At 44.2% G+C, this 16992-nt stretch overlaps 1 protein-coding gene across 1 annotated transcript in view; it reads right to left on the reverse strand.

Moving 5' to 3' along the window:
* Cdkal1 (CDK5 regulatory subunit associated protein 1 like 1) overlaps window positions 1–16992 on the reverse strand; it is a 511294-nt gene that overhangs the window by 15327 nt on the left and 478975 nt on the right. The window contains 3 exon segments of the mRNA XM_038335499.1: window positions 11322–11353; window positions 11356–11419; window positions 11421–11486. Of these exon segments, the coding sequence (XP_038191427.1) occupies window positions 11322–11353; window positions 11356–11419; window positions 11421–11486 (162 nt within the window).

Raw genomic sequence — 16992 nt, forward strand, 5'->3', positions numbered from 1 at the left:
AAGGTGTAAATATTGAGACATTTATTTCTCTTCCTAACACCCCAAAAGGCAAGTCCACACCTCAGACATCTGTGTCCCAAGCAGTGCTTAGCAAAGCGCTGAGCAGCTTTCGCACTTCAGAGCTGATGACAAAAGTCTTCCTACAAACCATTTCTGAAGGGTGGGAAAAGTACTATTAGTGAAACCAGACCCACAGGCACAGAATGGGATAGTCCCAGACACATGAGACACAGGGTCCCAACTGGTGGAGTGGAAAGAGAAAAACAACATTGAGAGAAAGAATGAAATGACAAGAGGCACAGGAAAGCTCCAGGACGCTGGGACCCACTCACCACAGGGACAATGTTTCTGAGGAGTTTCCCTAACTCCAGTCCTTTCGGGTGCGATGGGGCACCAGGGGCCTTCGAGGTTCAAAAGCTGCTGAATCCAGCCTTTGACCTAACAGGGAAGCTTTCCCACCAAATGCTTTCCACTCTGAATAGATTGATTTTACATTTGGGGAAAATCATCCACAAATTAGGCAGTTACATCATTGGGCTAGTTAAATTTGATTGCCAGGTTGGATGGATTATGAAAAGCCCACGACATTGTCAAAATCCATCGTTGGGTGTGGCTGCCAGGGTGTTTCTGAAGATGGACTGGGTGAGTAAGACCTGCCCAGAATATGGGCAGCACCACTGCATGGCTGGGGGTCCCAGGCTGCATAAAAAGAGGGAATGGGAGAAAGTGAGCTGAGTCCAGCATCACTTCCCTCCTCAGTCTACCCAGATGTGAGCGAGCAGCCTCTCATTTCTGCTGCTGCAGCCATCAGCTATGGTTCCTCCTCACGATGGACTACATCTTTCAGTCACATGCCAAGCCAAACCCTTTCTTCCTTGAGTGACTTATTAGAGACTCAGTGACAGCCATGGAGGATAGTGTGCCCCTTCTGATTCTACCCCTGCTACTCCCTGCTCACCAGAGTCACAACAGAAGAGCAGAACAACCACAACAGTCAGATCAAGATCTATACAAAAGTCCTGGGCACTTTCATTGCTTGTCTCTCCAATATCAAGTCCAGTGCCCAGGTAATATATTCAGTGAAGATGGAAACAGAAGCAGTCAGGAGGCATCTGCATGCTGCAGGCATGAGCAACTCAGGTCCAGGTGTCTGACTCTTTGCTCTTAAACTCAGCCTCCCTAGCTCTGGGCATCTGTCACTGCTTAACTCAACTTCACTATTTTTTCTCCCCTTTCCCAGTGGAGTAAAGGATATAAGGTGTGTGTGTGTGTGTGTGTGTGTGTACATGTGTGTGTGTATACACGTGTGTGTGTATATATATATAGATATATATATGCGTGTGTATTTAATTTTACCATAGGCGTCTCTTTGTCATTATGCACAGAAATGCTGAGAGCACTTTTCATGACATTCAGGTGCCCTCCCCCAGGCTACCGGAACAACCCAAGGCATTGCGAGCCTCAACGCTAGGGACATAGTAGAGACTCACTAAATTGTAGCTGTTATTATCATTATCAAGGCACAATTAGTCCCCTGATGCATGCAACTCTTTCTATGCCCAGCTCCAACCCTCAGGAGAAGGAAAATTATCGTTGCTGATTGCACAATTAGGGGTGCAAGTGAAATGAAAGCTAATTGTTCTGCATCAGCTCGGCTGATGATGCTTTGAATGGTACTCAGATTGGTACATGGAAAGTATTGTAAACATATCCTACACTGTTTCAACTGACATCATCCATACTGGCTTGGCAGTGTCCAACTAAACGCAGCTCGGGAGAAAGTGTGGAGTAACACATAGTAAGGCATTTAGCCTGTGCAATTCAAATGTGTCCTAAGTGGTCTGCAAAAGAAACCAATGAGATGCAATATGGAAGACAGCAATGCACACAATGGTATATGTACTGTGGTCTTATTGTCTGTGACACCAATTTAACACTCGGGCAATAAAGAATTCAGTACTGCATGATGTAAAGTGGAAAAAAAAAAAAGAAAACGAACTGGAAAAATGTCGTGGGATTGCAGCCAACGTCTTGGGGCGGAAGGAGAATAGGAAGGAACACACCCTCATTTGCTCCTAACACGGTTAGCTGATCTGTTTGAAATTAGATCCACTTTCAACTTAATTATTAAGCCATTTCTTAACCTCATGAACGAAGTTTTCTTGTGCTTTCAAATCTGGCCCTGAACTAATAGCCCCTTTCACTTCAGTGGTTTTGGAAATGAATGTTAGACGGGAAGAAAAACATTTAAACAGTGTTTTTCTAAGGGTCAAAGCTATGAAAACACAGTATAGTTTGTACATAAAATTCAGTACATCTGATGGTCCTGCAGGTCCTTTGTTAGGTAACGAGGCAAGCATGCCACCCTAAGATGCCTTCTTATCAAGAGTGGGCGCAGGACTGGAGCTGAGCTGTCTAGCTGACTCCAGGGAGCCACACATGCCATAGTGCTCTTTGGTAGAGGTCAGAGGACAACTTGCAGGCACTGGCTCTCTCCGTCCATCATGTGCGTCTCTGGGATCTAACTCAGGTGGTCAGGGTTGGCAGCAGGTGTTTTTGCTCACTGCGTCATCTCATGGGCCCATCTGTGGTTTGTGTTAATGTCATTCTCATAGTTTTTTTAAGGTGACCTGCTTACCTCTGCCATTTTGTAAGAAGTCAGTGGTCAGTGGATGCACTAGAAATTATAGACTAGTGTGTAATTTCTATTGTCAGTTAAAGTAAGATCACGGCTTAGTGTAAGTCACAAATACTGCTGCTGCTAGTATATCACAATATTTACTGTGCTAAGCCTCTCTTGTCACATCCTGTAAAACAGGTGCTCTTACGGGTTTCATAAGAAGAGACTTGGGTAAGTAAATTTCTCCAAGTTCACTCTGTTTGTCAGGGATGGAACAAGGATTCAAACAACAGTTTATGAGAATCCTGAACGAGTGCTCTGAATTGTTAAACTGTAATAAAAGCCGAAGTAAGCCAAGTACTTTAAAGAAGTCTACAGTCAAAATAAAGGTCAGGGAATTGGTGACCTATGCTTAGAAAATTCATATGTCCACTACGTCCATGTCCATATGATCCACTTAATCTTCCCTGAATGATGTAGTCAGCATGTGAGAAACACTGTGATTCAAGGAAGTGAGCTGTAAGGTGTTGTAGGACTTGCCACTATAACTGGGCCCACACCTGCCAAACCACAAGCCGTCCTGGCCTTTCACAAGTGGTCACCTCCTTCTTAAACCAATTCTACCACTAGGAAAGAACTCAAAATAAATAAATAAGTCTTTGCAATAAACCCGACTATTTGTAAGCTTAAAATTCAGGAGAAAATGTTTCAGAGACCCAGCTCTGACTTCTTAAGTACTGATGAGAGAACTGGTAAGATCAAGTGTTTTATGTAGAAGGAGTCACACAAGCCTCCAATAGTTCTGCTTCTCTCATCATGCAGGGCCTAAAAGCTGTTGTGACCGAGTACACAAAAAGTGATTAGTTCTACCCACTTCCTCATCATTTTCTGCCTCACCTTCCTTTTCTTCTTGGATCCAGTGAGCTCAGTCTAAAGAGAAATTCCTGACCAGAGTTATCAAATAAGATTCCTGCAATGGACCGTGAGGAGTGCGTTTACCCATTGAGACGGTGGGACAGATCTAACGGGAGACCACCAAGTCCAGTTGGAATGGGACTGATGGAACAGGGGACCAAACCGGACTCTCTGAATGTGGCTGACGGTGGAGGAGGACTGAGAAACCAAGGACAACGGCAATGAACATGAACTCTACAGCATGGCCGGGCTCACTGTGAGCCTTGTCAGTTTGGTTGCTCACCTTCCTGGACTTAGGGGGAGCTGGGAGGACCTTGGACTTAACATAGTGAAGGGAACCCTGATGGCTCTTTGTCTTGGAGAGGGGTGGAGTGGGGGTATGGGTGGAAGGGAGGGGAGGGAAGGGGGAGGAGGAGGAGGGGAGGAGATGGTAATCTTTTATAAAAAAAGAGAAAAAAAATAAAAAAATAAAAATAAAAATAAATTTAAAAAACACACACACACACACCAAAAAAAAAAAAAAAAAAGATTCCTGCAATGTAAAGAGCATGGAGCTGGGCTTTAAAGCACTTGTCTGGCATATCTGAACAGCCTAGAAAAAGCATGAGATGACACGGCACGGTTGTGGGAGAACTGGACCTTTGCTGATGATACAGCTGCCATGGAAACAGTGTAATGCTCCTCAAAGAACAATCCAAAACAAAACCAACCAACCAAACAAACAGAACTATCATGTGATCTAGAGCAGGGACTTAAGTCATTTGTGTACTATGTTCCCAAGAAGCAGTTGGTGGCAGCATTCCAATGTGCTCAGAAGACTGGGCAGAAGAAATACAGTGGAGTATTATTCGGCATGTAAAGATACAATGAAATGTCACTCAGCCTGGAGTTGACATGTGGCCCAATATGGATGTAATCTGGGGACATCATGCAAGTCACAAAAAAGCAAAAGCAATACGATGCCACTTTCATCTGTCACTTCCAGTATTCAGAGTCACGGAGACAGAAAGATCAGAAGTTGACAGGGATTAGCAGAAGGGTGGAAGAAGAATTAATGCTTAATAAGTACTGAGTTAATTTTATAATATTAAACAGTCCTGGAAACTGGTTGCAAACTGCTGACACTATCAAGACGATTACAGTGGAAAATTTTATGCACGTTCATTCTCCCTTTCTCTTTCCTTTCTTATATCCATCTGTTCATTCGTCTCTGAATACCAAGGCCTCCTGCATGGTAGACAAGTGCTCTACCACAGAGGTATATCCCAAGCCTTATTTTTATTTTTGAGATAGGGTCTTAGGAAGCTTCCCAGGTTGGCCCTGAACATACTACATAGCCCAGGTAGGCCTTGCACTTATGATCCTCTTGCCTCAGCCTTCTAGGTAGCTGGGATCATAGGCCTGTGCCATCAGGCCTGTCCAAACTTCAAGTTAAAAAATATTTCTGTGCATGGTATTTTGCCTGCATGTGTCCATGCAGTAGGTATGTGCCTGGTATCCATGGAAAACAGAAGAGGGTGTTGGGGTCTCCTGGCACTGTAGTTACTGATGGTTGTGATCTGCAACACGGTTCAGGGACTCAAACCTTTGGGATGGGTTCTCTTGAAGTGCGGCCAGCGCTTTTAACCACTGAGTCATTTCTCTAGCCCCAAAGATTTCATACTGTTCTTCAAGTTGGTAAGACCTGGATTTAAAAAGTGCTTCCTGTTCCTCTACCTGGCTCTTGTCATTTCATGGCTCTGAGTAAGTTATTTATTAGTCTACTGATGCTCTGGTTCCTTATCTGGAAAATTTGATGGTAACAGTGGCCTATCATGAGGATGATATGAATGCATATAAGATATTTAACATACCACTTGGCCCAAGATAACCATTTCCTGAAATATCAATGGTAAAGAAGAATCATTGTTTTGTGATTTGATAATAGAACATGATTATGTTTTGAAAAGGAATTTTCTAGTGTTAGAGATATAGTTTAGTGGGTTGAAGAGCCTAGTACACCAGAGGCTCTGAATTTAATTCCCAGCACCACCTCAAAAGAGGTGCTGAAAGCACACATACTAAAATCCCAGACACTGCAGAAGTGAAATCTGGGGGATCAGGACTCGGAGCTCATGCTAAGCCTCAATCAATTGTCACTTGGGCTACACTGGACTTTGTTCCAAGATGACAAAAGAAAAGTTAGACCCTAAAAAGGCCGATCCCTTTTGGGGTTATTTACTGATAATATTTCTAGATAAAATGATAAATGGAATTCTCTTACTAATAATTAGGGTATGGGAAAGATGGGAAGGTAAGAACACAGATGATATAAGATTTACTAGAAGGTGACACCTGTTCAAGATGGCTAATCATGGGGATGTGGGATGAAGATGATATGCTATTGTTAGATGTGCTTGAAACTCTCTGTAAGTAGATTTAATATGATCATTAAAACAAAGCCTGATCCCACTCTTGGATGGTGAGTCACAGGTAATTTTCCATTCTATTGAATGGTTTTAGATTTGCACACCTCACCACTTGTCTACCCACATGTTTCCTTTATTCCTTGTTTGTTTGAGTCAGGATCTCCCCGTGTAGCTCAGGCTGGTCTTGAGCTTACAGAGATCCTCTTGTATCAACTTCCAAAGTATTGAGCATTGGGATTCCAAGTGGATGCCACCATGTCCATAGTTTCCTTTGATATCCACCTGCAGTTTCTAACATCTGGTGTGAGGAAAGCTGTGGAAAAGGACATCAGAATTGCTTTTGTTTGCAACAAATACTCAAGTTTGGGAATCATTTTCTTGGGAAAATAGGTCTTAAATTTTAATGTGTATTAGTGTTATCAAAAAGGTTGCAAAAAACAATACAAAACTGTAAAACAGGTTATGCAGGTGGAACACACTTGATAGGAAAGTTGAGGGAAGAACCAGTCAGGGTGGAAAGATTTAAGTGGAGATGGAAGTGAAAGATGGGGAAAGAAGGAAGTAGGAGAAGATTTAACTAAAATTAAGGATGCACGAAAAAGCCATATAGAGACCTATTGTTTTGTAAGCTATTACATTTAAAAATATAATAAAAATACTTTGAAGGCAAGCACCTTTCAGGTATGAATAATATTGCTTTCAGAAGCTATAGGTTATTAAACAAAAATCCCAGTGCCAGGTATTGGATATTATCCTATGAGTTGAGTTGTTGATCAGAAAGGACGCAGATACTCCCCCCAAACAACACAGACTACTGCCATTCTCTTGATTACCCACTGGAACTAGTTTAGGAGACCCTATTACTGAAGACACCACACACTTTTGTTTTAGGTCCTAGAGAAATGCAGCTGCAATTAGCTTCGGAGAATCCTCCTTGCTGGCTACCTCTTTAGTATTGGCCAGTTTATGTAGGCTGATGGAGGGGAAAAGCCATTAATGGTCTTATTTAACTATGAACTCTGTGAGCTCTAATACCAACCAACCAGGTAAAATGTGGTCACTGATGCAGTAATGGCATTACTGAAAGGCAGTAACCAACCATTTATGATCATATTTGAGGCAGGAAAGAATTCACACCTAGTATTGTAAACCTGGTCAAAAGTCCACGGCCTGGGAGGTCACAGGCCCTAGAGGGTGTGGGTGTGTGTGTGGGGGCGGTGACTTATAACTGTTGTTTTGTTAAATGAATGTGGTGTTCAACTGCCTTCTAAGCAGTTACATTTATATCCATAGATTAGTACTCAGCTTTGGTCAAACAAGTCTCTGTCTGCAATGGGTGACAGTTAATGCAGAGACTCATAACTGGCCAATGTGCTGAGAATAAGCGATTGTGGAGGCTCAACCCTAAGTAGGACATCTTTGTCACCCCCTCCAAGGCTCAGAGAGTATTAATAAAGAGAAGGCAGAAAAGGGCTATGATTCTGTCTCTTGGAACTCACAGCGGTTGTGGCTATCTGTACACGACTGGCCCGTTACTATTTCATTACTTATGAGAAAGAGGCTCTTGAGGCCCCACCCTACTTTGAGGAGGACAAGGGGCAGGTAGAGTCATAGTCCTAACAGTGTGGTCACTGATAAATTATACTTGCTCAAATAAAATAATCCCCACTTATACTCACGCTAGTAACCCTAATTAAATGAAAAGGGTGTTCTGTGCCATGTGTGCACTGGATGACAGTAGGAAGGGAACTCTTTGGAAAGAAGAGGTTTGGAGGACAGGGATAAGATAATGGGGTACAGTATAAGCAAAGTTACATATACACATATATATGGAATTGTGAAAGAAAAACGAATTTAAAGATAGATCATGTATCTGCCATGATGGTACATCTTAGTACTTGAGGAAGGAGTGCCATGAGTTTTGGCCAGCCTAGGTTACATAGTGAATTCCAGACCAGCATGGACTATATACAGTGTGGCCTGATCTCAAAAATAGGATTAGACAAAACAACTCCTTGTCTCTAAAAATACTTGGCTGAATCACCCCCAGAGTGATTCTGACTTAGAGAGCTGGGGAGGGGCATGTGGAATTTGTGTTCTTCCACAGCTGATTCCACACACATGCTGCACTGTGAGCACGGGGACGACGGTGAAGGATTATCATCCTAGAATACATGTCACCACCCCTTCCTCCACCTTAAAGCACAAGTCCCCTGGCTGTTCTATAGGAAAGGTCACAGCCTGGCCTTCATTTGATTTACATTAGTCTCTGAGCTCAGATGCCTTCACTTAAATTATTACATAACATTTTCCTAAATCAAGCACACTTCCTCAACTTATTTCTTAGGTTGTGGGTGGCATTTGACTCCATCTGCCCTAACAATAGTCAGACTAATTGTGTCTCTAGTTGTCTTGCCTCCTCCTCCTCACCTCTAATAAAGCTGGGAAGAGGAGGATCAGCCTTTCTAACTGTCTCGACGGAACCCACCTACAAGCTCAGTTTCTGAGGGAACTAAAGCAGAGAATGGGGACAGGCTAGACTCAGCAGGTGATGAGGACCCTGTCTCAGAATAAAATTTATAAAGACAGGAACTACATGTAGAAATCTTGCATCATATGAGACGGCTCTGGGTCCAATTTACGGTGCTTCAAAGAAGAAGAGAAAAAAGAAAGAGGTTTCTCTCTGTCCTTTTCCATGAAAATGTAATTTCATAGAGACAGAAATGTGTTTGAGTAAGGAAGCTCACCAGCAGGACTGGATTTATTCCTTCATCAACACTGCGGGTGGCGATTTCACTCCCACTCAACGTGCAGAACTAGAGCTCTGAGCAGTTTAGACCCAGGGTGCGCTGGCAAAGCCAGGTGAACACTCAGGCTCTTGTGACCAAACTCCAACCGCACAGAGCTAGGTAATTCCACACACCATTTCCAGAACCTTTACCTGCTGTCAAAGAGCTCACCCTGCCTGAGATGGGCTACAACCTCTGCCACTTTCTTGGCAAGCCTGTAACTCCCATGCTCCCTTCCTGCTCTCTTTGGTTCTCCTGCTAAAGAGTGCAGTCTAGTAACAGAATAAGGTCACTGGCAAAGCCTTTGGATCCTGGCATGCTGGTCGTGTGTTTAAAGACAGACAAAAACAGATAAAGAATACAGATAAAGGGTGAGTCACAAATAAAGATGAAAGAAAGAGGTGCGGGTGTTTCTCTTAGCAGTGCCCAATCCCCAGTCCTACTTATAGCTTCATGCATGTAAAGAATCCATTTATATAAGCTCAGGGAGCTAGGAGCCACATGACCTCAGCACACCCCACCATCTGGGCTGTCCTGGGCAGAGGCGGACTGGTGGCAACACTGTACCTTAGGCTGGAAGAAGGGAGAGGAGAGGAGGGGAAGTGGGCCTCCTAGAATTGAAGTGGGGCTGGACCTTTAGAAAGCACACGGTGTGCAAGAACAGAGGGGCTGTTTTCACGGAGAACTCACAAGAGGTTTTCGAGCTCGAGCCCTTATGAGAGATGCACATGTGAGAACTAAGCCAGGCAGGGCCTTTAAAATATTTCTGCCATTTGTTGTAAAATTCTTTCCACTACAGCAATTGAAAGTCAACCTCATAGTGCTGGAGACACAGCACAGTGGTTGAGGGCTGTGCCAGCATGCGTGAGGCCATGAGTTCAAGCCAGAACAAGTAAAGAAAAAAAATAATCTCTTAAAAGCACCCGATGGATTTGCTAATTTCCTTGAAAAACATCCAAAGAATAAGATGAAATAATTCAGTTGAATCTCTAGCCATTTAATTTCAAGGTCAGACTACTGTTGCTTCCAGACCATTCTCTCCAACTTCCAAATAAGGTTAAAAACAAAAACCCCAAAAGTCCAAAGCCAAGAAAAGGAAACAAACAAAACCAAATCCCTATACAATGAAAATAATAACTAAAATACCTCCCAAGACCCAAATGAACATCGGTGATTTTCCCCCAAGTTTTAACAAGATGGTCGCCTCAAACTGGGTACAGTTTGAGAGAATTATACCCTGTAAATCTAGCACTTGGAAAGTAAAGGCAAAAGGATTAGGAGTTCAAAGTCATCTTCAGCTACAAAGTGAGTTCAAGCTAGTGTAGTGCACATAAGACACTGTCTCAAAGTAAAATGAAATCAAATAAAATACTGGTGAGACGGCTCAGAGGATGAAAAGTATTTGCTGTACAACCCTGAGAACCTGAGTTAAATTCCTGAATCTCACAGTAGAAGAAGAGAACCAATTCCCCAGAGTTGCTCCCCCTTGATGTCCACATGAGCACCCACCCACCCACACCACACCCACACACACACACCACACACGAATGATGATAATAACACTCCTAAAGTTATACACACAAAAGAGGAAAGCTGGTACGGTTCTGACGTGCTAATACATGCCCCTCTGCTGGGGTCAGAGACCATGGACAGCCCCTCCTCTGCAACAGCCACGCAACAGAAGAGGTGCCGCTCTTGTAGGATTTGAGTTCAGCGTCATCAGTGAAGACAGAGGGCAAGGACACACCTGCCGCTCTTCCTGAGGCACAGCTCTACTTACTTGAATCAGGATGTCTTTGCTATTCATTTGAACTAAGAGCTGCAGAGGTAAATGGTCGAGGAACTGCATGGGCAGATAGGTATCAGTTATCTTTTCCCATATGTTAAGTCATTGCTCTATCCTTTTGTGGGAGGGGGTGTTTAACAATTGTGTTGAAGAAAGGACATCAAATGATGCTTAGAAATGTGATACACATTTTCATTTCACACTCATCAGCTTTTACAACTGTAGCTCAATGAAATGTGTGCGAGGCTGGCAAGCATCCATATTTACCAAGGTATAAATGAGGGGCCAGGTGACTTCTTTTACAGAAGGAAAAAAATGTTTAATTTTCGCTCCACGGGACTCAGTATCTATGCAGCTCACACTAGCATTGGTACCACAGAACGTGTGTGCCGCAGCTTCGTGTCTGTTCACCTGGAGGCTTTAGCCGTGTTACAAAACAGCTTGTCAGCAGGGAAGCACCAGGTCCTTTATCCCCCCTCCCTTCAGGGTCGACGATACAGAAACATGCTGGATCTTTCACCCTTGGTGTTGAATCTCCTACCTACAAATAATGGCTTTTTGCCTTCTACTTCTGCCTGGAAAAGGAAGCAGTTTTATTCCCTTTATGGGCAGAGAAGCAAGCAACGGCTGCAATCAGCACCCACGCAGCTGCACCTCCAGATCGGCCATCTGCCAGAAAGGAGCAAACCCGCGCATTCCTCTGAAGGGGCCTACACGTGATCACAGACGCGTGGCGCGGGTCACTGTGCTTCCCAAGCTGCCACGCCGTCAGCAGCGTAGGGGGACAAGAACCTTGAACTTACCTTTGTTAAACCAGAGACTTCTCCCTTGGCCAAGGCTTGTTGATGGATGGTGTGTAGATTTTGGTGTTAGATACTGGCTGTCCTTTCAAAAAGTGTTTTTCCTGATTCATAAATGTCTACTTCAACCATTTTCCCCATGAATTCAGGGTTCTTGGGCACTAAAACCTTAAACAGATTTTCAGAAATTAGAAAGTTTTTAATATCAGCCTGATTTACAATAGCTCTAGGATAAAGAACAATGATAATGACGTAGGAAGGCTTCTTGCTCCCCCCTCTCTCGGCCCCCACCACTAACTTCCTACATTACCACAAAGAGAAAAAATGATACACCACTATCAACTAAGTCCACACTTTATTCAAGTGTCTGCAGAAGGTTCTGCTTGGGGGGGGGGGGGGGGGGGGGGGGCGGGGGGGACGGGGGTCCCATTACAGAGTGCTCTATCTCTTGGCCACTCAAGGCTTTGGACCCCTGGAGAGTGCAAAGGCCTTTCTAGGATGAGCCAAGGGGCTACAGGCCCAGTGCCTCCATCACCAGATTGCCAGGTGTCCTTAGACAAACAGTGGCAGGAAAGCTGTGAAATCCCCAAAAGTCAGCCAACCACTTCTGGAGTGGCCTTTTACACCAAGCCATTGCCTGAGCTCACAGTAAAGAAAACAGATTCAGAAATTATGAAAACCTCACACTTCCAATACTTTTCCAATTTAGCTGTCAGGGAAATGGTTTAATAGACTCTTCAAATGAAGATCTTGTGTGTGTGGTGTGTGTGTGTGTGTGTGTGTTGGTGTTCATGTGTGCAAAAGGGCAAGAGGAAGGACATTTTAAAGCAATTCTTTCAGTGAAATGGCACATTGGTGTTTGTCTAAACGACTCCTCTGGCTAATGGCTGCCTCTTCATGTCTTTTGTGTTAGAAAGAGAAATTGTGTTTGTTAGTCTCATGAGTCAATCTCTGTATAGAAGCAGCCACTCTGAAGGCCACTTTAGCTGGCTCACGGGGAGCTGTCACATGGCTTTCTTCTAGAGACTGCTGATAGAGCGATAGAGGTCCATGCTCACCTCAGCAGAAGTCTCCTCTTGCTGGGACCTTTCAGGTCGTCTGTACACATTTTACCCCCCACACCTCTGATTTGGTATTTGTAGCTACTTGCCAGCTCTTCGGGTCAGAGTCCAACATAAACAGAGCAGTGCTAAACCAATAATCCTTGATATTTGATGCAATCTTATTTAGAAATAGAAGCTATGACATCTTTGAAGGCTTAGTTATAGAGACAGAAAAAAAAAAGGGGGTCAGGAATGGTCAGGGAGGATCCTGCCATTGCCACACTGGGTGTTGGTCATTCTGAGGTCAGTTTTTTATGATCACTGTACACATGGCTTCATCAAAGGGTAGGGAAAGGTCACCTGGAGGGGTGGGTGACTCATGGCAAAACAGGCCAACTAAAAGAGCATTACTATCAGACCCTTTTAAATTAATTTATAAAGTAAGAAAATCCTTAGCCCAAACTATGCCTAGAAATTCTGGTGCTAGTCCCGTGGAACATAAGCCTTCTTGGTCTGCTGCCTTGACCTGAATGAAGGGCTCAGTGTTTCTTGTTTTCTTCCGCCCCCCCCCCCCCCCCCCCCCCCCCCCCCCCCCCCGCCCTGCCTCCCGGGTTTTAAACAACTGGAAAAAGCCCAATTGCCTTACACTGGAGGAAACAGCTAATGAGCCATGCTGTTGCCTTTTAAATGAAGGGGGAAAGGTTCCCTGCTGAGGCACAAGCCCAGATGGCAAGAAAAAGAGGGAAGAGGCAACCAAAATACATTGGGGTCCTCCCCAAGGCTGAGCAGAGGGCTGGCTTGCATACGAGAATGGCTCTTCCTGAGATGGGAATAGGAGAGGGTCAGCTTAAATGTGAGGTACAGGGGCTCCTTTCTCAGCTGCAAGCCTTCTCTGTACCCCACAAGTGTCTCCACGTGGGCTCTGAGGGTCCTACCTAGGAACTCTTCCATGTGGAATAAGCAATAGTCGTGAGGGCTCGCTGCTGCCTTTCCTTTGCCCAGCCTTGTCTGAAGTGCCCATGTAGTATTTAAAATCCCCAAATTCCAATTCCAGTCATGACCCAGAGAGAGAGAGAAAAAATCCACTTCTCATCTGATGAGAAAAGAACAGAAGGATAGGAAACACCATTCGACATTAAGGAAAATTAACACGACTCAGAACCATCTGTGGCCATCCCACGCCACTCTGAGTGTCTCCTAGGACACGTTTTCCATTGTCCTCCTTGGTCCATCCAGGGTTCCTCCCCTGAGGGAAGAACTCTGTAAATCACTTCTGACATGCTTTCCCCCTCTGGGGAAGAAAAGCCTGAGGTACTGTACTGACCACAGTCAGGAGCTTCTAAACATCCCTCTCCAGTGGCTGTGTGTTATACTAGGTATGTATTTTGAGATCAATTAAGTTTTCCTATATTTTAAAAAATTCTACTTTCCTAGAGAGGGCTGGGAACAGAAGAGAAAGGGCCCATCTGAACTCCACTCAGACCAAAGAAAGCACTGTGGAGGCCTTGCGAGGGTGTTAGAGGCCATGGGGCGGGGGAGGTGGGGGCAGGGGGAAAACAGGGAGGACGAGGGGGGGCACACGTGCTGGCAGTCTCTCTCACCTGCAAGTGCAAGGACACATCTCCAGGGGCAACCGGCTGTGCTTCCTGCACACTACTCTCCCTGCCTTGCCAACAAGAGCCCCTCTCCACCAACTGCATTAGCTGCTGGTTCCCATTACCCAGAAGCCTAAGGCTGTTCTAGGCTCTCTAGTGGCCAAAGTATATTCATAGGGACTGGAAAAAAATCAAGAGTTCAACCCCTTGCTAGCCTGGTTCCTTTGATTCAGTATTTGTTTTCTCTTCTGTTTGTCCACACTTTGCTTTAAACTTTCAGAACTGGTCTCAGTCTTGGAGCAAAAAGAAGGGAACATGAGGATATCTTACCTTGCTCATAGAAGCGATTAGTGCAACATAAAACTTGGAAGTCCAAAAGACTCTTCTTGTTTACTTAGCACGTGCTGTCGTTCACTCATCTGTGGGGAGAAGACAAGGCAAGGGTTGAAGAAGCAAGCAGCCCAAAACATCTCTGTGAGTTCGAGGAGTCCAAGGCCTGGTCTATAGAGTGAGTTGCAAGACAGCTAGGACTATACAGAGAAGAAACTCTATCTTGAAAAAAACAAAACAAAAAATTCTGAAAGTAAGTGTCGGGGCCCATATAGTGTCCTGGACCATTAGCTGCTTCTTGAATTTAGAGTAGGCTGCAGATGGTCAAGTTGTTTAACAGACCAAACATTCTGCATTAATTCATCCCAATCTCTGGAAAACCATTAACTATGCAGGGATGTAAAGTCACCACAGCACAACTCGTTTTGAACATGACTATGAAAACAACTTGATCAGATTTCTTTTTCACACAGGAAAGATACAAGAAAAAAAAAAGTTCCTAAAAATACACCAAGATCTAAATATCACTTTGTTTCTTGCAACAAACTTGCAACAACAAGCCAGACAAGCTGCTTCTAATTCCAATAATGCAGGGAAATATTTTGGGCAATATGGGAGGAATAGTAATAAACATAATTTGAGTTATGAGGGGATATAACACTAACAAAAATGCACCCAAAACTAGTCATTAGGCTGCAGAGATAGCTTCAGTGATCAAGTGTGCACACAGCTCCTCCAGAAGACTAGCGTTGAGTCCAGCTCAAATTTACAGCTTACAGCTGCCTGCAACTCCAGCTCTGACTTCCTCCTTGCCTTCAGGGGCACCTGGACTCTCCTGTGTGTACATACCCTCTTCCAGACACACACCACACACACAAACACACACACATTAATTCAAAATATACACATAATTTAAAAAACAAAATTAGTTGTTCGGCCTTTACACTTCAGTGTGTGCACGTTTATACAATCCTGAAATTATGACTATTTACATAAGCATTTATTTATTGTATATATATTTTTTTGCTATGGGCAAGTGTCTCTTTGTTGTAGCTACAAGTCCATGCCATCTTTTAAAGAGCAAACATGAACATTATGAAGTCTGCTGATCAATGGGATGAAACTAGAAAACATACTGAATGAAGGAAACCAATATCAGACCCCGGAAACCAAATGTCACATGTTCCACTCACAGGTGAATCTTTAGATTTGTGTGTTTAATCAGGAGAATCTGTAGAATCCAGAAAGTTCAGAGGGGGCATTGGTTAGGGGGTGGGGGCGAGAAAGGACTTTAAGGTAAGAGGACAGCAGAACACAGATGATATAAAGGGGAAGAGGAGAATAAAGGGGAGGGAGGTTTGGGTGGAAAGAGGGATGGGAAGGTAGGGCAAAGAGAAGGATGACTATACTAAGGCACTCGGAAAAGCCCGTATGTATCTGTAAGCTTCATATATATATATACACATATATATTTGTATACAAGAGTTAGTTCATATAAAAGAGTTACCCTACACAGGGGATAATGTTCCTTCCTGTGCTGGATAGTTTTTTGCCAACTTGACACAAGCTTGGGAAGGAACTTCAATTGTGAAAGTGCCCCTACCAGTCTAGTTTCTGGAAAAAGCCTGTGGGACATTTTCTTGATTAATGATTGGTGCGGGTGGGCCCACCTTACTGTGGGTATTGCCACTTCTGGGCAGGTGGGTCCGGGTGTATAAGAAGCAGACTGAGCACACCGTGGGGAGCATGTAGTAAGCAGCACTCCTCCATGGCCTCTGCAAACAGTTCCTTCCTGCAGGTTAAGGCCTTGAGTTTACTGCCCCAACTTTCATGGACAATGGACTTACTAGTTGTACAGTGAAATAAAGCTCTTTCTTTTCAAATTGTTTGTGGTCATGGGTGTTTTCGTCACAGCAATAGAAACCCTAAGTAAGACACCCCTAAAAGCCATGGGCTTGCCAAATAAAACCCAGTGCCAGGTGTGGGATACCTTCCCTTGAGAAATGTCCTGGAAGCTCCCCAAAACAATACAGGCAGGCTGCTACCAATGGTCTTGGTTGCCCCCACTCAAACTTGATAAGACCTACTGCTAAGGACAAGCACACCCCTGGCCATAGGACATGGAAAAACAAGTTGGGTACTGAATAGGAAGCTTCTTCTCTGCCTCCTAGCTCATAGTATTAGAGGGCACTATACAGGCCACCAGGAGAAAAGTCATCCACAGTCTTGCTCAGCTGTGAACCCCCGTGACCTGGAATGGTAGGGGTAGCAAGCTACACCCCGGGTTGCAGCAGTGGTTACAGATGTTATGCAAGTAATCACTCCTTTTTAAAAATGGGATTTAAGGCCCATTCTACAGGAGGGAGTATTTGCCTGATATTGCTAATCTGACCAAGAATCCATGGTTTGGGAAGGTCACAGGCTCCAGAAGTGAATCCACAACTATTATCCTGCTAAGTGGGCACAGAATCAAACTGCCCTCAAATTAGTATCTTTATGCCCTTGTATTAGTGCAGCTCTTATTAGAGGTTTCTCTGAGCTGTGAATGGTGGTTTAAAGCAGAAGCTCACACCTGGTGAAGGCACAGAGAATTAGTGTAGTGGGAGTGCTTAGCCACAAAGAGACACCTGTTACCCCACTCCCACCCAGCCTCAGACTTATGAACCAGTGTAGAAGAAGGGATGGAAAGAGCATAAGAGCCAGAGG

This window comes from Arvicola amphibius, chromosome 6, assembly GCF_903992535.2.
Source record: "Arvicola amphibius chromosome 6, mArvAmp1.2, whole genome shotgun sequence".
NCBI lineage: Eukaryota > Metazoa > Chordata > Mammalia > Rodentia > Cricetidae > Arvicola > Arvicola amphibius.